The sequence below is a fragment of the Moschus berezovskii genome, chromosome 21, assembly GCF_049115385.1.
Source record: "Moschus berezovskii isolate FMDL1 chromosome 21, NW_MosBer_1.0, whole genome shotgun sequence".
NCBI classification, from domain to species: domain Eukaryota; kingdom Metazoa; phylum Chordata; class Mammalia; order Artiodactyla; family Moschidae; genus Moschus; species Moschus berezovskii.
In genome coordinates, this window is record NC_142480.1 from 5,357,964 (window position 1) to 5,378,985 (window position 21,022).

General features: G+C 50.4%; 1 protein-coding gene across 5 annotated transcripts in view; it reads right to left on the reverse strand.

Moving 5' to 3' along the window:
- Positions 1 to 4,402: 4,402 nt before the first annotated feature.
- The window catches only part of EML1 (EMAP like 1), a 196,098-nt gene continuing 179,478 nt past the window's right edge, over positions 4,403 to 21,022 (reverse strand). For 3 of the 5 annotated variants that reach the window (XM_055418524.2, XM_055418526.2, XM_055418523.2), the window contains 9 exons: positions 19,307 to 19,432; positions 18,707 to 18,838; positions 15,304 to 15,371; positions 12,829 to 12,917; positions 9,642 to 9,739; positions 9,443 to 9,530; positions 8,054 to 8,149; positions 6,525 to 6,655; positions 4,404 to 5,987 (listed from right to left, as the gene is read on the reverse strand). In XM_055418524.2, coding sequence (XP_055274499.2) covers positions 5,862 to 5,987; positions 6,525 to 6,655; positions 8,054 to 8,149; positions 9,443 to 9,530; positions 9,642 to 9,739; positions 12,829 to 12,917; positions 15,304 to 15,371; positions 18,707 to 18,838; positions 19,307 to 19,432 — 954 coding nt within the window. In that variant the 3' untranslated portion in view covers positions 4,404 to 5,861. Of the gene's footprint in view, positions 5,988 to 6,524; positions 6,656 to 8,053; positions 8,150 to 9,442; positions 9,531 to 9,641; positions 9,740 to 12,828; positions 12,918 to 15,303; positions 15,372 to 18,706; positions 18,839 to 19,306; positions 19,433 to 21,022 lie in introns of all 5 variants that reach the window. The other 2 variants (XM_055418522.2, XM_055418527.2) reach the window with 2 other exon arrangements.

Consider the following 21,022-nt stretch of genomic DNA (forward strand, 5'->3'; position numbering starts at 1 on the left):
TGCAACAACATGGATGGATCTAGGCATTAACATATTAAGTGTAGAAAGTCAGACAGAGAAAGACATACATGACATCACTCATTTGTGAAATCTAAAAAAAGGATACAAATGAACGTACAAAACAGAAACAGATTCAAAGACATAGAAAAGAATCCTACGGTTCCCACAAGGGAAGTGGGGAAGAAGGGATATATTAGGAGTTTGGGATTAGCAGATACGAACTACTACATATAAAATAGGTAAACAACAAGGTTCTCCTGTACAGCACAGGGAACTACATACAATATCGTGAAATAACTTGTAATGGAGCAGAATCTGCATATATATATAACTGAATCATTTTTCTGTGTAGCTGAAACTAACACAACAGTGTAAATAAACAGTACTTCAAAAAAAAAAAAAAAGAATTTCCTTTCTCTTTCCCCATACTCCTAGCCTAAGGAGGTCAGACAGGAACTGGTGAGCTGGGGAAAACAAGGTGAGCTCTGCCCTCTGCCACCAAGTGACTATCTCTAGCCGGTGGGGTCAGGCTGGGAGGGTTTACACGTAAATCACTTTTCAAGCTTTTTTTTTTTAAGTTTTGTTGGTTGCCTTTTCAGGGAGAAATGGTGGCTCAGACAGTAGTGTGGGAGACCTGGGTTTGATCCCTGGGTTGGGAAGATCCCCTGGAGAAGGAAATGGTTACCTTTTCAGTCTTCATCTTATGGGTGTTATGCACCTACTCTGGTTCAAAGCTGAAATAACCAAATTTGTTGTTAACTTCCCCACAATTTTGTGCTCGCACAAAATCCATGTCCACGAGCTCACCCCTCCCTTAGGCTTCCCCAGAGCAGAGTGCCCATCTGATCGAAGGTAGGCAGCAGAAAGTCTGTATGCTGCCGCCCTGTTGCCCATCCCCATGGCCGGGCCCCAGCGTGGTCTGAGCTCAAGTCCCATTTTTATTGAAAGGTGTAGAAGAGCATGGAGGAGACACATTGAAACAGCTGGGACCCCGGCGTGGGCGGGGCGGGGCGGGGGACTGCACTCCCGCCAGGAAGGCTCGCCTTGAGCAGGGCTGGTTTCTCAGTCTCCTCGTTGGTTCTGGTCCTGGTGACCCAGGAGGGAAGCATCCTGAGGGGGTCTGGGACAGGGAGGGAGGAGGGGACAGCTGAGCATTCCTCCTGGAAGGGAGGGAGGCTGAGAGACTCAGGGTCAGAGAAGGGTCAGGAACTAAGCCATGTGCAGGCTGGAGTCCCTACCCACACTTTCAGGGGCAGGGGCACACAAGGTCGCTGTATGCCCCGGGCATACCTCTGGCTCTCTCGCATCCCCAGTGCTTGGCATTGAGACCTGGGGCTGGTCTGACACCTGGAGAAATCTGCATATGAACCAGCTATTAGACACTGGTGAGGCGTCGCTTTTAAGTCTGTCCTCTGAGATGAGGTCTTGGTGGTTACATGGAGTGTCCTCATCAGAAAAGCAACCTGAAGGGTTTCTGGGTGAAACGACACGGTGGCTTGGACTTCCTTTCCTTCGTTTGTTTTTGGCTGCACGGGGTCTTGGCTGCTGCACGCAGGCTTTCTCCAATCGTGGCAGCAGAGGCTGCTCTCGAGTAGTGGTGCCCGGCTCCTCACTGCAGCGGCTTCTCTTGTTGCGGGACATGGTCTCTAGAGCGCGGGCTCAGGAGTTGAGGCACAGGCTAAGCCGTCCCGCGGCGTATGGGATCTTCCCCGACCAGGGATCGAACATGTGTCCCCTGCATTGCAAGGACTCTTAACCACCGGAGCACAAGGGAAGCCCCCTGGACTTATGTTTAATGTACTCCAGGCCTCCCTCCCCATCCACAATCAGGGAGATAGTAGAAATGAGGCTTTCAGGATATCAATCATTTTTGAAGTTGGGTGAGAGGTTCTCTTTACTCCTGTGCATGTTTGAAATTTTCTATTAAAAAACTGAAAACCAGTATGGAGACCCACTGGGAAAGACCCTGATCCTGGGGCAGATTGCAGGCAAGAGGAGAAGGGGGCCGACAGAGGATGAGATGATGGTTGGATGGCATCACTGACTCAATGGCCATGAGTCTGAGCAAACTCAGAGAGATAGCTGAGGGACAGGAAACCCTGGCGTGCTGCAGTTCACGGGGTTGCAAAGAGCCGGACCCGACTTAGCAACTGAATAACAGTGAAGAGTGGCCTGGAGTCAGTGTCTCCCTTGCAAGAGGCGTGCACTTATCCGCTCACTTTCACCAAAAAGCTGCCTCCCGGATTCCGCGCTGGATGGACTCCCTCTGCAGAAGCCAGGGGGTCTCCACATTATTTCTTCTGTGCGCTCTTCCGCGTCAAAGACCAGATGATGGCATGTCAGCCAGTCGTGTCCGACTCTTTGCAACTTCATGGACTGTAGCTCGCCAGCCTCCTCTGTCCATGGAATTTTCCAGGCAACAAAATACTGGAGTGGGTTGCCATTTCCTTCTCCAGAGAATTTTCTCAACCCAAGGACTGAACTCGAGTCTCCTGCAACGCAGGCAGATTCTTTACTGTCTGAGCCACCAGGGTAGCCCGTTTCCAAATCACAGGAAAAACGACCAATAGGGTAAAATGCACAACCTCCGGAAGTGCAAGTAAAACGCAGAACGGGGTGGTGGGGGAGGCGTGGGAAGATTCCGGACAGGGCTTTCCAGTGAACCACAGACCGCCCCTCCCGCCGTAGGGTGTGCTCACCCAGTGGAAACCACAGATGTAAGCCCACGGATGCCAGGATCTGCTGAACTTCCTCCCCACCAGCTCCAGCTGGCCCTGGGAGACTCCCCACACCATGCTTCCACCCCTGACCTCGTGCCCACTTTCCTCCACCTGCTGAAGCTCTCCCAGCGTGTTTGGACCCCCAGTCCAGCAGCACTCTGCACACAGATGCTGGAAAGCTGATGGCTTAACAAGAGCCCACAGCGGCTCCAGAGCAAGCACTGAGAGTGAAGCCACCCAGCCGCTGAGCCATCCATACCCCTCAGTGCCGATCTGGTTTCTGCCACACTCAAGTCCTCTGCTGGCTTTTCTCCTTCCTCTCTGATAGCTCGTGTTTTACCTGACCTCAAAGTCATCCGAGCCCCCCTGGCTGGGTTGGAGGACCCCCACCCCGACTCCTTGCCCTGGTTGCCCAGCATCTGCAGATTCAACCACACCCAGATTCAGCCACTGCCAGCCTCCCACGGAGAGCATTGTTCACAGTGCAATCTCCAGCAAGACTTGCATTCTGCACCGGCTGGCCGAATGCCTGCCCGCACTACACTTGGATGTCTCGGAGGGCTCCTGACTTCACCCCAACCGCCCCAGGCCCCCCATCATCCTCTTTCAAGCTTGCACTGCTCCCCATCTTAGTTGACGGCACTGACATCTGCCCAGAGGACAGTCAGGGGCCTGGGCCTCCCCCACCGCCCCCACCCGGCCCCCTGCCGGTGTCACCCCAGAAACCTCTCTTGACAATCCATTCGCCTCCCACCGTTCACTGCCTGCACCCCAGTCCACGCCACCGTCACTTCACTAAGTTAGTCTCAGCCCATCACCTGTCAGTCTCTGCAGTTGGACTGAGAGCTGATGTGGCCACAGGCCGCTGGGAGGAACACACCTGGCTTTGCTCCCGGGGTCTCCTGTTCCAGCGGAATCCTGGGGCCCTAGGCCTTGTCTGCCTGAGAGGTGGTGAGCGGCGGTGCATGACTGCTGCTCGGTATGTTAACGGACACCTGCAAGGCTAATACTGCGCATTATATCGGGCATTTTGTTTAAAATGCAGGCAAGTATGAAGGTGGCAATGACGGTCTAGATACAGAACTTTTCCATTATTGAGCTTCGAAAATAGTGGACATATACAGAAATACAAGGAGATCTTGGAACTTTTAAGTCAATAATGGGTTCCTTTCCCTTCTCTGATCTGGTTATTCCTCAAATTAACTTGAGAATCATTATTTTTGCCAGTGTTTACATAACCAAGTAAACTAACAACTGGGTATGACAATTAAACGGAATTCTCTTCATTTTTTATTTTTGGCTGTACTGGGTCGTGCTTTCTCTAGTTGTGGCGAGGGGAGGGCTATTCTTCATTGCGGTGCCAGGACTTCTCATTGCAGTGGCTTCTCTTGTTGCAGAGCGTGGGCTCCAGAGCATGTTGGATCAGCAGCCGCGGTGCACAGGCTTAGTCACCCTGAGGCGTGTGGGATCTCCCCAGACCAGGGACTGAACACGTGCCCCCTGCGTTGGCAGGCGGATTCTTAACCACTGTACTGCTAGGGAAAGTTCTAAACTGAATTCTTGAGAGTTATCTAATCTGATGAAAGCTGATACACCATATGCAAACTACAGTTTTGTTTGCAAGTGACCCAGGTGAGGAAAAAAAAAAAATCTGGATATGAAACAGAATATAGTGTGAATCATATCTAATTTTAAATATTTTAATTTATATACTTTCATGATTATAGGTTCAATAAGAAATTCACTTTTCAGATTTTATTTCATTATAGAATATATTTGATAAGGATACATACAAACAGAATCATCTTTAATACATATTGTTTACTGGTGCCCGGCACTTCCGCAGCAGGCTGGAGATGTAATAAAAAATGCTTCCCAATGTTCAGCTTCATCAACCACTCTAAACAACCAGTGCTGTAGAGTTGACGATTCAATTCATGTACTCGCCTAGAACAAGTAAAAATCTTAATATTCGCCTTTAAGTCTATTACTCTTCTATTTTAAAATCTGAGATACATTCCCCAATGTAAACAATAGATTTCAATCTGTCACACAATCGAAATGGATAAGGCCTTCTTGACAATGTAAGCCACCTATTGCGTTACCCATCGGAGTGCAGTCTTAGTTCATAGTGTAACAGGCCGTCCATGCACAGAAGACAGGAAGAGAAGCTGCCTTCAGAACCTGGTGGAGCCTTCCAGACTTCTCCCGGCCACGGGTGTATGGTACGCTAGAGAGAGACCTTTGTGACTTGGTCTACTTGGTCTTAAAATACAAATATACAATGTCCATAAGCATTAAAATAGTAAAGCCTAGCCTGACGTATTTATTATGAATTGCTAAAATCCTATACAATACCATATCATGCCAATTAATATACAGAGGAAGGTGGCCAGCTGTCTCCACCACTCACCCGGGCCCGTGAATGGGGGACAGAGGGGATGCGACTGGTGTAGTGTTAAGCGGCTGACTGCATGTGGCTAGGCAGACAGTCCAGGGACTCCGAAATGCCTGGGAACCCTGCTGTGATAGTTAAGTTAATCTGAGGCAGAATTTGCTTGACACGAGAAGAACCTGACCCTTTTCCTCACCAGCCTCTCAGAGGGACGACTGAACGAAACCTTAGAAAATGTCAACCCAATAAAGTCTTACTTGCATTTCCTGATTCAGTTGTGCAGATCAGTTATCCATCCTCTTTTCCACTGATTTATCCTTTAAGGACCAATTAATCAACAGTGATCATGATTCAGTACCTCGTTATCATAAACATTTGACTCAGCAAGCTCAATGGTGAGACCGTAAAGCCTATGTACAATCTTTGAAAAAGGCATTTTGTGACCGTGTTTGAAGAGTTCATAGAAAAGTTACGAAGGATACGCCAGTCACTTCTCGATGTCACTGTAATGTAAACCGTGGCATCTTTTTTATATTAAATGTTTCACACATTGTACAACGAAAGAGAGACCTGAACGGCTGGCCCGCTGTGACGCTCACCGATCCGCTGAGCTAAGGGAACCGGTCAAGGGCATGGTTTTCCTGAGGTGTGTGAGGACGTTTCAAACAACGCAGAAATCACAGTGACCGAGCAAGCTGCGAGTCTGTGCCCCCCGGCCGTTCCGTGCCCCCTGGTGCTCGCCGGGACTACACGACCCGCCACTGCATGATGCTGCTGTCTTTGCCGCCGGTGGAGATGAGGCGGCTGTCGTCGCAGAGGAAATCGACGTTGGTGACGTGACTGCTGTGCCCACTGTACACGTGGCTGGGAGCCTGGGAGGAAAGACATGGAGGGCAGTGAACGCTAAGCCCGGGAGGAGGCTCAGAAGTGCTGGAGCACCTACCTGCACATCAAGAGGCCGGTCTTGGGTTGGGGGAAGGATGTGGGCAGGGAGAAGTTCAGCCCCAGAGGCTGCTGCACCAGGCACCCCAAAGGAGACGGGACTGGATGCAGGGGTGGGGCATGGAGGGGCGTGGTGTCCTGGAAGGAGGGGTCAGGTCTGGGGAGGGCGAGCAGGAGTGGTCCAGGCATTGGCTCAGCTCAGCAGGGTTAGAGCAGAGGGAGCCCCAGTGGAGGGCAGCGGGGTGAGGCCCAGGAACTGCAGACAAGGATAAGCCAGTACCATGCCGGGGACACGGTTCTCTGCGGAGGGCAGTTGGGCTCCCCCCTCAAATGCTCTGGGGCAGCTGGCTGATGTCACCGCTGCCTGGTCTGTGCCTGCTGCTGTCACCCGTGATGCCTTTCTACTCCTGCCAGCCAGAAGCGGGGAGGTGCGCTCCGTCGGGGGAGACCAGAGAAGGAGACTCTACCCGGAACTGTGAGCAGGGGTAGGAGAACAGGTGCACTTTGCCAAAGTCGTCGCCGGTTGACAGGAGTTTTTTCTCGTGGGCCCGAGAGGCGGCGTTGATGTCGGTTCCATCCGAGCCTTCTGGCCACACTCCTAAAAGAAATACCCCAGACACAGCACTGGAAATACAAGGCCCACACTGTGGGGACTGGCTACTGAACTCCCGCGAGAATAGAAGCGTCCCGGATTTAGAAACCAGGCCCAAGCAACGCTTTGTCTTGGCTCCCAGCCTCAGTGATCATTTCCCTGCAGGCCACCCCTGGAAATCCCCACAGCAAAGCCTGTTCTGCTCAATGAGCTGCAGTAACAGTGCTCCTGGGCTTCCACCTCTCTGGGGCCCCTTCTTGATGTTACAGAAGAAAGTGGGACAGAATCCCTGGTTCTGGACACAATGCCTTTCCTTTATCCCCAGAGCATCTGATGGGAAGCTGACTAGTCCTTAGCCGGCAGTTCCATAACTTTTCTTTTTGGGGGGCAACTCTTTACATATGAGAGTCTCTCCAAAGGACTTTTAACTTCTGTGACTGCCTGTGCTTTTCAGGTGTTCCTTGGTGTCAGCCCTTCATAGTTGTTGCCTGCCTGGTGGCACTGGGTAGGTGGGGTGTGGTCTGGGGTCTCCTGGTCATGGCTCCAGAAAACGCTATTAGTCCCAATAACTTTGAATAGGAGACAGCTGCACACACATGGCTTTCTCAATTGGAAGTCTGGAGTAAACCCAGGGCATTCTAGCATTTAACACCAAAAGATGGTGAAACGTCAGCTATAAGGGAACTTGTGGAATTCTGACCGACTTACTAAAGAATCACTAGGTATTGCCTTTTCTTTTTCATTCTACTAAATTGTGGCAATTTATTTTAGATCATTTATGAATATACTCTTAAACTTTGAAGGAGGTAAAAAAATTAGTTTAAGGGTCAAAAAAACACAATCACTCTAACAAGTAACAAATAAATTGATTGGGTGCCATCTGGTTCATTGGGCTTCCCAGGTGGCGCTAGTGGTAAAGCACTGCTAGTGCAGGAGACATGAGAACCGCAGGCTGGATCCCTGGGTTGGGAAGATCCTCTGCAGAAGGGCATGGTAACCCACTCCAGTATTCTTTCCTGGAGAATCCCCATGGACAGAGGAGCCTGGAGGGCTACAGTCCATGGGGTCACAGAGAGTCAGACATGATTGAACGGACTGAGCACACATGTACATATGGCTCATTGATCTCAGAAGTCTGACACAACCTCGTATAGACGATTCTACAGAATTCTCTCAGGACCCACTGTGTACAAGAGCAAAGGGCTCTGGTTCTTCTTGCCTGGCCATAGCTGGACAAGCCTGGTCCTTCCCCAGGGCGGCAGGGAGCGAGTCCTGAGTCCCGTGGGGGCCACGCAGCGGCAGAGCAGTTTGAAGCCAACCAAGAAATTCCCTCTCTATTGGAAAGTCATTCTCAAAGTAGACACAGCTCACGCTGGAACAGAACGAAAGGTGCAGAAGCCTCACCGAAGACGTGGAACCCCAGTGTGCAGGTGTGCGTGGCCCACTCGATGTCCCTCGTGGTCTCCACGCTCACGACTTGCTTACAGGCAGAAGGAACCCCTGGAAAGGCAGGCACAGGCCTGGTGACATCTGGGCCAAAGCCCCCTCCTCCCTGGGCAAGGCTGGGCCCCCAGAGAGAGGCCCCATAGGCTATAGAACCCTCTGGGAGAGGGACACCGTCCACCTCCCAGCCCCCGGAGACCGTGCTCACAGCCTAAGCCCCGAGACCTTGGAGGGGACCCCTGTTTCATTCCTTCTATTTCTGCTCGTCTCCTTCTCGGTCCCCTGTCTGGCTTCTTTGATCACCTCTGGTTCCGAGACCTCTGTACTCACTGTCCCCCTGGGCACAACTCTTCCCACTTCTGTTAGGCTCCCCAGCCTTCTCCCAACACACGCTTGGGCACAGGCATGCGCCTGTGTGCGCGCGCGCACACACACACACACACTCCTTTCAGCTCTGAGTTATGAAAGTTATGGAAACTGGTCATAACAAGCACCTGTGACCTCACAGGTGACTCATGTGTTCCTCAACGGAACTCTCACTCGAGGAGTATGAGACCGTGTCTGAGAAGATTCTAGACCCACAGCCCATCCCTGGAAACCATCCCCCGCTTCTGCCCTGCATCAGGCAGGGCCGCCTGCCCCGCCCAAGGGAGACCCCTTTCCTCCTCTCTCTCAACAGGGGGGTGCCCACCTCCCCACCCACTGGCTCTTGATGTCTGCACCCTGGTATCTGAGCTGATATGTCCTTGTCTCTGAAACAGGAAGAGCCGGAACGTGCTGCGGGCCACCTGAGAGCGCGTGGGTGAAGCACACTGTGGGTCTCAGCACCTTCCGGTGGGGCGGAGACCGGAGCCCCTCGGCCCTGGGACCCCCGTGCTCAGCACATGGCGGGTGCCTGACGGAGGGTGGGGGCACCAGTGTACGGCTCGTAGTCTTCACCGCTCATCACCCGCACGTGGCCTGGCCCTGCCTGGGCTCTGACTTGGCCGGGAGGGGCTGAGGGAGAAGGAGCAGGGGCCCCGGGGGCTGCTGTCCACTCAGTAGGGCAGACTTCATGGTGTCAGCTGGGAAGGATGACGCCTTCACAGGGCTCTCACCCTCTCACTGGCACAGCTCTGACTCCTCTCTCTGCCTCTCCCTGCAGGACCGGCCTTCCCTGCTTCGGGGCCCGACCCCAAAGTATCTCAGTGCCAAGCAGGGGGGTGTCCAGCCTGTCTCCTCTGCTGATCAGAGGAGGAATTGAGGTCAAGAAATGCGGGCAGGCAGTGGGTATCTGCAGGAGGCCCCATGTGGAGTCAGAGTGAAGCTCCGGGAGATCTGCACCCAGGCCAGGCCTGGGGAGCCACTTACAGTAGAGGATTTCGTAGTCTCCGGAATTCGACACGAGGAACTGTGAGTTGACAGACCAGTCCAGGTGGGTGATGAAGCTGGAATGACCCTGGGAGAGGGAAAACTGGGTGAGCCTCACTCGCCTCCCAGATTCCCAGCCATGCTGTCTGGACGTGTCGAATGACCGCAGAAACCCACGAGGAGTGACCCGCATGCTCACCGAGCACTTGCCGACCCGCGTGTACTTCCTCCCGTTGTCACTGACTCCGTATATGTAGATGCAGTTGTCGTGGGAGCCTATGGCTAAGAAATTCCCATCTGCAAAGACATGCAAGGTTACGCTTCATTCGTTAAGAATAACCGTTTTATCAATGGCAAAGGATAATGCTAGTGGCCATCACAGATGAGAAAAAACAGCCACGAATTATTTCAAAGAGACAATATTGCTTTCGAATGAATCCGATACCCCTAGTGATGGTAATTCAGTCTTAGCCAAGTATTTCCAAGGACAGAAATTGCTTTTTCCGAGTGTCCACATAGCTGAGTGTCCCGTGGATCACAGAGAAAGAGTGCTTCCGGAAGCACAAGCATAAGCGATGAAGCTTAGAAACAATATCCGACCGAGTCGTTCAGTCACTCAGTTGGGTCTGACTCTTTGTGACCCCATGGACTGTAGCCTGCCAGGCTCCTCAGTCCATGAGATTTCTCAGGCAAGAACTCTGGAGTGGGCTGCCACTTCCTTCTCCAGGGGATCTTCCTGGACCAGGGATCAAACCCTCATCTCCTGCACTGCAGGCAAATTCTTTATCACTGAGCCACCTGGGAAGCCGCTTACAGCACCCATTTGCCACGAGCATTTCCAGCACACACGTTGTCAGAAAGACTCAGGAACCAACCTGAAGTGGCCAATAATGGATGGATTGTTTCACCTCCCATAACCATTCAGACTGAAACATACCAAATGCACTTAAGTTCATAAGGACACGAAGCCACCACCACTGACGGCAACTGATCATTGTTAAAGCGAACGGAGAACAGACTCAGGATCCTGAAACTGGTAAATAAAGTGAAGGAAACCAAGCGTCTATCTTGACTTCCTATGTGAACTCTGACTACATCTCGGTCATACTAACAAAACAGTATCTTGTTTAGGTAACAAAAAGGTATTAATATTATGGATGAACAGAAGTCACTCTTCATAGACGTATCACATCTGACAAATGAAGAAAGGCTAAAAAAATAGGAAAACCGATCACCGGCCTCTGTTTAGGAGTTGAAGTGTTGTGCAGCCATGGCTCTAAAAGCACAGAAAGCGAGACGAGCAGACTCCTGAGTCTCGGGTAGGAGGGAGGGACCGGGATGCACTGAGCCGGAAGAGGGTGTGGATCCGAGTGACGTCATGGGAAACGCGGGGACAGAGAGACGCGTGGGGGCGGGGGGATGTGTGGGGACAGAGGGATATGTCAGGACAGACGGACGTTTGACGACAGAGGGACGTGTGGGGACAGATGGGGGAGGTGTGAAGCAACGCCACAGAGATGCACTCAGCAAACCCAGGGTGTGGAAACTGCTCCGGGAAACACGAGCTTCTTCAACACATAAACCTCAAGCGAGGCTGGCGTGTGTGTCAGAGAGAGAGGGAGGGAGGCAGGGAGGGAGCGCCTATGGATTAAGAAGACTCACGAGCACACAAGGGGCCTCCCTGGTGGCTCAGATGGTAAAGAATCTGCCTGCAGTGCAGGAGGCCCAGGTTCGATCCCTGGATTGGGGAGATCTCCTGGAGAAGAAAGTGGCAACCCACTCCAGTGTTCTTGCCTGGAGAATCCCACGGACAGAGGAGCCTGGGGGGCTACAGTCCGTGGGGTCACACAGAGGCAGACAGACTGAGCGACTAATACGAGTACAAAATGGACATATGATGACTTCCCTGAGGTCCAGTGGTTGGGACTCCGTGCTTTCACTGCCAAGGACTTGGGTTCATTATCTGGCCAGGGAGCTAAGACCCCCTGAGCCGCTTGGCATAGCCAAAAAAAAAAAAAAAAAAAAACCCAGCCAAAATTGACATATGATCAATGTTCTTAGCATTATTCATAACAGCCAAAACGCAGAAACAATCCCATGTTCTCTGTTAAATGGAGAAACCAAACATGCTATACCCATAAAATGGGACACTATCTAGATGCTAAAAGGGAATAAACTACGGATACATGTACAGAAACGTGAACAATCTCACAAACATCATTCTAAGGAAAAGAAGTCAGAGGCGACAGGCTACGCGCTGAAGGACGCCACTGACAGGAAACACCCAGAAATGGCAATTTACAGACACAGAACAGCACATCCATGGTTGCCGAGGGCTGGGGTGGGGAGTGGAGATGAGTTACTTGTGGGCAGGAAAGGAACTTTTGGGGGTGATGGAAAGGTCCTAAAACTGGATGGTGGTGATGGCTGCACTGCTCTACAGATTTCCTAAGGATCACAGATCGTACATTCGTAAATGGTAAACTACTGTATGTAAATTATGCCTCAATAAAGCTGTGAAAAAGTCCTCATCCGTTTTAGATTTCTCTCTCTCCATATAAAGATACATACACATGTTTGACTCCACCGTGCGTCTTGGGGGCTCTCACTCCCCTGAACAGGCACAGGGAGCACAGGGTCCTGACCATTTCCCAGCGGGGGAGTCCCCAGATCCCTCTCTGTATCAACAGGAACAGATGAAAGGGTAAGAAGTCTGGGACCAGGCTTCGGAAACAGCGTGGGAGGGGCCTGTGGGTGGAGCCACGGGTGCCAAACGCTGAAGCTGGGGAACAGGTACACGGAACTCACTACGCTCTTCTAATTTTGTCCATGCTTGAAATTTTCCATAATAAAGAGTTAAAAAAAAAAACACACCCAAGCAACCTGCTCCAAAAGCACCTGTCAAGAAGGCCTGAGTGGGGACTTCCCGGGCGGTCCAGAGGCTGGCAGTCTGCCTACCAATGTGGGGACCTGGGTCCAATCCCTGGTCAGGGGACTAAGATCCCTCACACCATGGGGTAACGAAGCCTGTGCGCTCTGGAGCCCGTGAACCAGAGCTAGAGAGAAGTCAGTGTGCCTCAGTGAAAGACCCTGATTACCGCAGCTGGACCTGATGCAGCCAAATAAATAAATATTTAAAAAAAGCATGAGTGCCTGAGAAGCTATTATAAATGTTAACACAGGTTCTTCTTGACACGCTGAAACAGACAGAAGCACACAAGCATAGTGCTCCAAAGGAGGGAGGGGGAGAGCCCCCAGGTGCCACAGTTAGGTACAGATGTACTGTAAGTTTCACTCTGCAGGGGACTTGTGGATGTTTCTCTCTAGAGACATCCATGCAGGGCCTTATCTCTTGGAGTTTCACGGTGAACGGCCTGTATTCTAACCTGGAGAGTAGCGCATTACGGAGAGCTGTTCGTTTCCATCTGTGTGGACGGTGACCAAGTCTTTGGTTTCTGTGTCAAACACAAACCACCTGCGTAAACACGAGGGAAAGTACAAGTCAGTTGTTTAGTGAGAAAGTGAAGTCAGACTATGACGGTCACAGCCAGGCTATTCCCAGCTTTCATTTAAAGAAGATTTCCTGCATGTGAACATTTCGGAAAGAAAGGAGCAGCTGACTGGCTATCACGGGAAAGAATTTAGCTACTGACCTTATGTTCGAGTTCTGTCATTTACATACGAAAGGAGAGAAAACCCCGGGCAGGGAAGATGGACCAGCATCTAACCCTGGGCCTGTGGCCAGAGCAAGCAGCAAGGGGGCCACTGCATGAGCTTACCCAGAGATCTGGCCTGGGCCGGGTCCAGCAGGCTGGGGCCGGGACAACCTTGGGGCTGACGTCAGCAGAGCTGGGCCAGCCTCTGACCTTCTGCGATGCTGGTGTGCAACCAGCAGGTGAAAGAAACGACCCAAAGGATGGCAGAAGGGCGAGGAGAGGACTGGTCTTTGAATTTAGCTTCCCTGGGCTCAGTTTCCTCAACTGTAAAATGCAGGTAAGGGCCCAGGATCCGATCAGTCAAATTGTAACTGGACCTAGACGTGCTCCAAGTCCCCTAATTAGGACAATGGTGCTGGTCAGTGTGTGAAATGGTACAGCTTGAACTCTCCTGCCCTTCCATTCTCAAGTGGTGGCAGCAGTGTTTTCAGGCTGAAAAGGAACAAGGGCACCTTGCTGCTGCCGTTTCAAACTGTGATGCCGTCCATTCATCAGCCCAATGAGCCGGCATCACTATCCACTCGGGGCCCTCATCAGTGCCACTCGATGGGGCTGGTTGGCCCCTGACACCCGGATCTGGCTTCTCAGCTTTGCTTCCTGGCGACTTTATGTTAGTCGCTCAGTCGTGTTCGAGTCTGCAACACCATTAACTGCAGCCCTCCAGGCTCCTGTCTGTGGGATTTTCCAGGCAAGAATACGGGACTGGGCTGCTATTTTCTTCTCCACATTTATCTCTAATGTGCTATTTAACCTGAACACAGGTCAGAATATAAGCAGCAGAGAGACTGTAGGGACTAGCTATGCCTCTAAACACCGTGTTAAGCTTCCCCACTGAGAGCTGAGCCCGGGACCAGGACGAGAGGTGGGGGAAGCACGAACGGAGGGGAGGGATGTGGGGATGCATATCCATCTCTCTCCCACCCACAGGACACTGTCTGTGATTCTGACCGCTTGGCCTCGTCCCCTGCTCTGTCCTGCCACAGAGTCGGCATGCAGCTGATGACAATAACTGGCTGGCGGCCGCCCATCAGAGCCTGCTTGAGTCAGAAGCTTCAGTGGTCTCTAAGAGAGGTCAGAGCGGTGTGTGTGTGTGTGCATGCACGCGTGTGTGGCTTTGCAGAATTCATGACGAATTCTGTTGCCGCCTATGACTTATCAGTGGTTACTCTGTATACGCCTGCTACAGCCCTAACAACACAACCTGAGTGGCAGGCTCTCTTTTGAACCATGTACAATGTATGCTGTGCCATATTATGGAAGTTCCAAGTGTACAACATAGTGATTCGCCATTTGTAAAGCTTATACCCCATTGATCATTATTGTGAAATACCGACTATGCTCCCCATGCTGTATAACATATCCCTGCAGCTGACTTTATACTGAATAGTTCAGACTCTTACTCCCCAAGCCTTGCCCCTGCCCACTTTCCTGTCCATAAGTGGCACACTCTTTAGAGAGCAGGAAAGCACTAATAGTGTATTAATCAAGTTATAGTAAGTGTAGACAGTATGACAAACAATATAAAAGCAGAATCAAATCTTATAAAACAATAATAACCACCAAAGTTGCCTGCCAGGCAACCCCAGGGGCCGCTTCATATACTATCTCCCTTAATCATCACTGTTTGTCAAGGCACATATATTGCCACCACTCACAGAGGAAGAAACACACTCAGAGAGGTCACGTAACTGGCTCAAAGACACGCTGCAGCTGGGTGGTGAAGCTGGGATTCAGGCACATATCTGCGGCCCGGCGTATCGGAGGCACTTGGGAAGTGAGAGTTAGCTAAGTCAAACACGAGGCTCAGGAACTGGGTGGTTTTTAAAATTTTGAAAGGCAGCAGGAAAAAGCATCGTAAAACCCTCAATGCTTTGACACCAAGGAGCCCCACAACCGTGTGTGCGTGGGGGTGGGGCCTCCTCTGGGAGAGGGGACCATCGCCAACTTTAGGTTTTCCCGAGGTCGGAAACGGGAAGGACCACTGTCTCAGGCTTCACTTCCGAGTTCTGACGTTAATTCCTAGTCGGTCATTAGATGTTGAGCAAGGCAGCCAAGGGCTGCCCTGACCAGTCACTGGGGAAACACAGACAACAAGCCTCTTTCCTGTGACCTCTGAAAGCACACGCCACACCGCCACACACTTACCTCCCTGTCAGTGTTCCGACTGCAACCACAGACCCTGAAGGATGAAAACCAGAAGACTGAGCTGGATCCTAAAATGTTGTAAAGGAAGTGTAAATTGATGGCCAGACACAGCGCGATTACATAAACACACACAAGCACAGCTCTAATCCCTTAGGGCTACGTGGCCCCATTAAAAAACAACAACTTTTTTTCTTCAGAGAGGAAACGCTTCCCTACTTTAATGGAGGTCATGTCTCAAAAATAATATAATTTTATCCTTTTATAATTTTTCTGTCTTAAGTTTTTAAAAAAAATTTTTGACTGCATCTCGTGCCATGAGGGATCTCAGTTTCCTGACCAGGGATTGAACCCATATCCCTTGCAGTGGAAGCGTGGAATCCCACCCACTGGACTACCAGGGAAGTCTCTCTCATTCTATCTTCAAAGTAGAAAGTGAAAGTCGCTCAGTCATGTCCAACTCTTTGCGACCCCATGGACTACAGTCCATGAAATTTTCCAGGCCAGAATACTGGAATGGGTAGCCTTTCCCTTCTCCAGGGGATCTTCCCAACCCAGGGATTGAACCCCGTCTCCTGCATTGCAGGTGGATTCTTTACCATCTGAGCTATGAAGGACATCCATTCTATCTTATATCCTTTCATATCTACAGTAATCAGATGACAGATCAACAATGACATGCTCTTCCTCCAAGCCTTGGAAGTCCCTTTGGTTGACCCCCATGGTGAAGGGGAAGCTTGCGCTCCATCTGTCTGGAAATATGACCCCTGCACCCAAGGCCATCAGGTCAGTGCTGGATGAGCGCCTCCCACTGGGTGCAGGACACCTGGCAGTCCTAGAGGGATCTCAAGATGAGTAAGTTACATGCCAGACTTGACGCCAGTGAGACACGTGTGTGTTCATTACTAACAAGGTGGAACAAGGCTGATGGGAGACAGAAAACCCAACGGAGAGGGAGCACTCGGTGAAGTCAGACGGGGAGCTGGGCTGAGGTGTCCTGGTGCTGGGGGCCTTTGACTCAGGCCTTCTGATATAGGAAGAATCGCCACTGGTGAAGGCGGACGTGGACACATCAGTGGGGTGGGGTCTTAAGGGGACAAGAATATGATCAAGGACATAGGAGCAACACAGTTTGGAGCATATTTGAGGAGTGGAAGGCAGAGTGCTAGAGAAGACTTGAGAGCCCCTTGGACCGCAAGGAGATCAAACCAGTCCATCTTAAAGGAAATTAGTCCTGAATAGTCACTGGAAGGACTGATGCTAAAACTGAGGCTCCAATCCTTTGGCCACCTTATGGGAAGAGCCGACTCATTGGTTAAGACCCTGATGCTGCGTAAGATTGAGGGCAGGAGGAGAAGGGGGCGACAGAGGATGAGATGGTTGGATGGCATCACCGACTCAATGGACATGAGTTTGAGCAAGCTCCGGGAGATGGTGAAGGACAGGAGAGCCTGGCGTGCTGCAGTCCACGGGGCCACAAAGAGCTGGACAGGACCTAGGCACTGACAGCTAAAACGAGTGAGGGTCACTGGTTTTCCATGCAGGCCCCACAGGGTGGGGAGCGGGGAATCATATGCCTGATGCTAGTGGTGTGGGCTGCACGGCCAGGTCAAGGACCGTGACCACCGGGAAAAACACAGCGAGGGGGCTCTTTCCTTTCACTGAAAAGAGTGATGCGACCGAATCTGTGTTTGAGACGACTTGGATGCAGTACTTAGGGTGAACTGAAATGAAAAGAGATTAATCACAGGAAAACCAAGAAAGCAGTAACCCTGGACGTGGAAATGGAAGGAGGCACTGAGATACCACTGGATAAACCGGAAAAAAAAAAAAAGAGGGAAAGAGAGACAGGAAGGAAACTCTTCAGGGACTGATTATACTGTGTGCTAAGTCACTTCAGTCATGTCCAGCTTTTTGTGACCCCATGGACTACAGCCCACCAGGCTCCTCTGTCTATGGGATTCTCCAGGCAAGAATGCTGGGGTGGGTTGCCAATCCCTTCTCCAGGGGGTCTTCCCAACCCAGGGATCGAACCTGCATCTCTCATATCTCCTGCATTGGCAGGTGGGGTTCTTTACCACTAGCGCCACCTGGGAAGCTGGATTACATTCCTGGATGTTTTTCCAAAGTGGGAGCTGTGATGAGGCTTGGGGCCTCCACAGACAGAAATCATGTGCACTGGGGCTTTACCGTGCAGCTCATCTGAGGCTCATACGCTTGAGAGGAAGATATTTTAGTGTGTCTGCCCAGTCACACGGCCAGTGCGTAAAGGAGCTAGGGCTTAAGACCCTCTTGGTGTTCGGTTTAGTGCCCGTGCTGTGATGACGGTCTGGTGCTGGGGTAGGCGGCAAGGCTTTCAGCCGGGCTGCTGTGTGGACCGAGGCCGCAGGGAAGGTCACTCTCCCGGACCACTGTTGTGGATTCCTGGTTGCCAGCTGTGCACCAACCCCTCTGGTACCAGAGTCACCTCCCCACGGCCCATCATCCCAGTGCTCAGCGTCCCCAGTGACCAGGTACCTCCATTCACTCGCAGATCTTCTCCAAAAGTGAAGGGCTGAAACATGGACCCAGCACACGGAGAAGTGCCGGCGACTCCATGGGTGTCGAGAAGACTCGTGGCGGGGGGTGGGGGTCCTGCAGAAGGCTGCCCCTCACCCAAGCTATTACGTGTTATGAGCGGTGCAAGCAACATGGGAGGTGCTTTGAATCACTACGGATGCAGCAGAAGACCTTGGCGTAGGCTGTGAACTGAGTGCAGGGCAAACGCTGACCTTGCCAAGCCATCTGACTTCTCTAAGCTCCAATCTCCTAATCATCAACATCAAGGGTAAAAACTTCACCTTACAGGGCTGCTGTCAGGATGAGCAGTAACATATGTGCAATGCTCAGTATGCAAACAGTGCTCAATAAATGCCGACACTGCTGCGTGGCACGTAGGGAGAGGATCCTTCAGCACTCTGATGTATGACTGGAGTTCCTTTTGCAAACTCAGAGACGCGCTGACTTTAAACTTGACCTGTACCATCAAACTCAAAGTGCAGAGATAAACTGGATGCTGTTAGAACAGCTAATCCATTCCTATCAAAAAGGTGTTCTGTAAATAGAATACAGGCTCCTAACAAGCGTTCCTCAGCTTTTCAGCCAGAAGAGACTGCACTCAGGAAACCCAACAACCAATCAGAAAGGCTTATGTGCTGTCTGAAAAAGCACTGGTAAACTTCAGAAATACATGAATAAGACCCCTTGAGGTGGTGTTTAAAGCAATGCAATTTGAAGGCAACAAATTAAGTGACACTTTCTTTGGGACAAATTTATATCACCATTAATCTCATGCAAAAAAAAAAAAAAAACAATGTGTTGCAGATGAATTTTTATAAGAAAGATGGAATAGGACATGCAGGTCTACCTCTATAACTTTGTCCCAGACGGGCTGGTGACCAACAGCGTCCCACAGGGTGGCATGCCTGTCGTGCCCACAGGTCAAGAACTGAGGTTTTGAGGCATGGATGGCCAGTCCCCAGAGCTCATCAGTGTGACCCTGAAAAGAACCGAGACAGATGGATGCCCTCTGAAATATGACCACCAGCACTTGGGGGCCCTACAGAGCACCACGGCTTACCGCAGGCTCTGGAGCTGTTCCCATCTGCTTCTCTTCCTTCCACTGAAGCTGAGGAAGGGGATAATATAGAACACAGGAAGAATCGCCTCTCTGTAATGCTGTCTTATGCAAGTGAAAGTGTTAGTTGCTCAGTCGTATCCGACTCTCTGTGACCCCATGAACTGCATAGCCTGTCAGGCTCTCTATCCATGGGATTCACCAGGCAAGAATACTGGAGTGGGTGACCATTCCCTTCCTCAAGGGATCCTCCCGACCTAGGGATTGAACCTGGGTCCTCTGCACTGCAGGCAGATTCCTGGCCATCTGAGCCACCAGGGAGGCCCTGTTTTATATTCTACCACTACACAACATGAAGGTGTTTGATGGACTTGTTGAGCTGATGCCTACCTGAGTGATGGGTGTGAAGTCCCCCGACAGCGTGCCCTGCAGAACAAAGTTTCTGGTGGTGCCTATCAATATCACGTCACCTTTTCCTTCGGCCACTGTCCGTATGGGGCCAAACTGTTCTGGAATCTGCATGGAAAAGATTTCAGGTGTCACTAAATTATTAGTTCCATTATTCAAAATACTTGTTTCCTTATCATGATAACAGCTCCTACCATAATGACACACACACACACAGGTAACAAGGAGACAAAGTACTTGAGTGAATGATCCAAACCCCAAATCTTACGTTTAAACTCCAAACATTTTATACACCTTAAAAGAATGAGCAAGAGTAAGGTTGTAAAAAAAAAAAGAGGAACAGCTGGGTGCTCTGTGGTGATTCAGATGGGTGGGCCGGGGGTGAAGGGGTGGCAGGGAGGTCCAAGAGGAAGGGGACATATGTACAGGTGAAGCTGATTCACTTTGTTATACAGCAGAAAAGAACACAACGCTGTGAAGCAATTATACTCCAACTGAAAAAAAAAACCTACAATGAGGCACTTTTTTCCTGGACAAAATAAAAAAATAAAAAATACTACTGGGTAGTTTACTCTTGTTATGACTTCCGATAGCAGAAGCAGTTAAAATTTAGGAAGTAAGGAATATGTAACATGCTATAATGAGTTCTTAAAAATTTATTGTAACTTGAAATGATAAATCCTTTGGCAACTTTATTTATTTTTGAATCCACTGCTCATGCTGGTACACGTGTGATTAAGTGTTAATAAAAACGATTTCAAAATACATCATTCAAGAACAATTTGCTATGATAAAATAAGCAGAGGTTCTTGTACTGTTTCAAAGGAACAAAAATCACAGCCTGGGGTTGACTCCAGGTACTATGGTTCTGGGATGGTAAAGAGTAGCCTGTTCTCATACAAACTTTTTACGAGTGGGTTAGCATAGATCTGAGAAAAGATGATAACAATCCATGCTGATAAAGAATTATAGATACTTAAAAATGGTGAGTATCTTCCATAATACTAGATGAAGCTTTGGACTATTTCTTAGGATTGCAATGCTACTTAGGTTCAAAAAAATGCTGGTCAAATATTATTATAAAAAGTGCTACCACAATTAAAGTCTCCATGAAAAGAAAGTGATTTCCAAAGCCAGATGAAGGCCTTCCTTTTGAAGAGCAGTAATCGGCAAAACAAAATTCTCGCACTGTCAGAGCACGTGTGATGCTGTTCTCTGTGTCACTGTGCGGTGGGCATCTGACTCAGAAAGCTATGATGTTTCCAGCAGTCATGCATGGATGTGAGAGCTGGACCATAAGAAAGGCTGAGTGCCGAAGAACTGATGCTTTTGAACTGTGGTGCTGGAGGAGACTCTTGAGAGTCCCTTGGACTGCGAGGAGATCCAACCAGTCCATCCTAAAGGAAATCAGTCCTGAACATTCACTGAAGGACTGATGCTGAAGCTGAAGCTCCAATACTTTGATACCAAGAGCTGACTCACTGGAAAAGACCTTGATGCTGGGAAAGACTGATGGCAGGAGGAGAAGGGTGTGACGGAGGATAAGATGGTTGGATGGCATCATCAACTCAATGGACATGAATATGAGCAAACTCTGGGAGATGGTGAAGGACAGAGGAGCCTGCATACTGCAGTCCGTGGGGTTTCAAAGAGTTGGACACAACTTAGCAACTAAGCAACAGTAAAGTTGTACAAGGT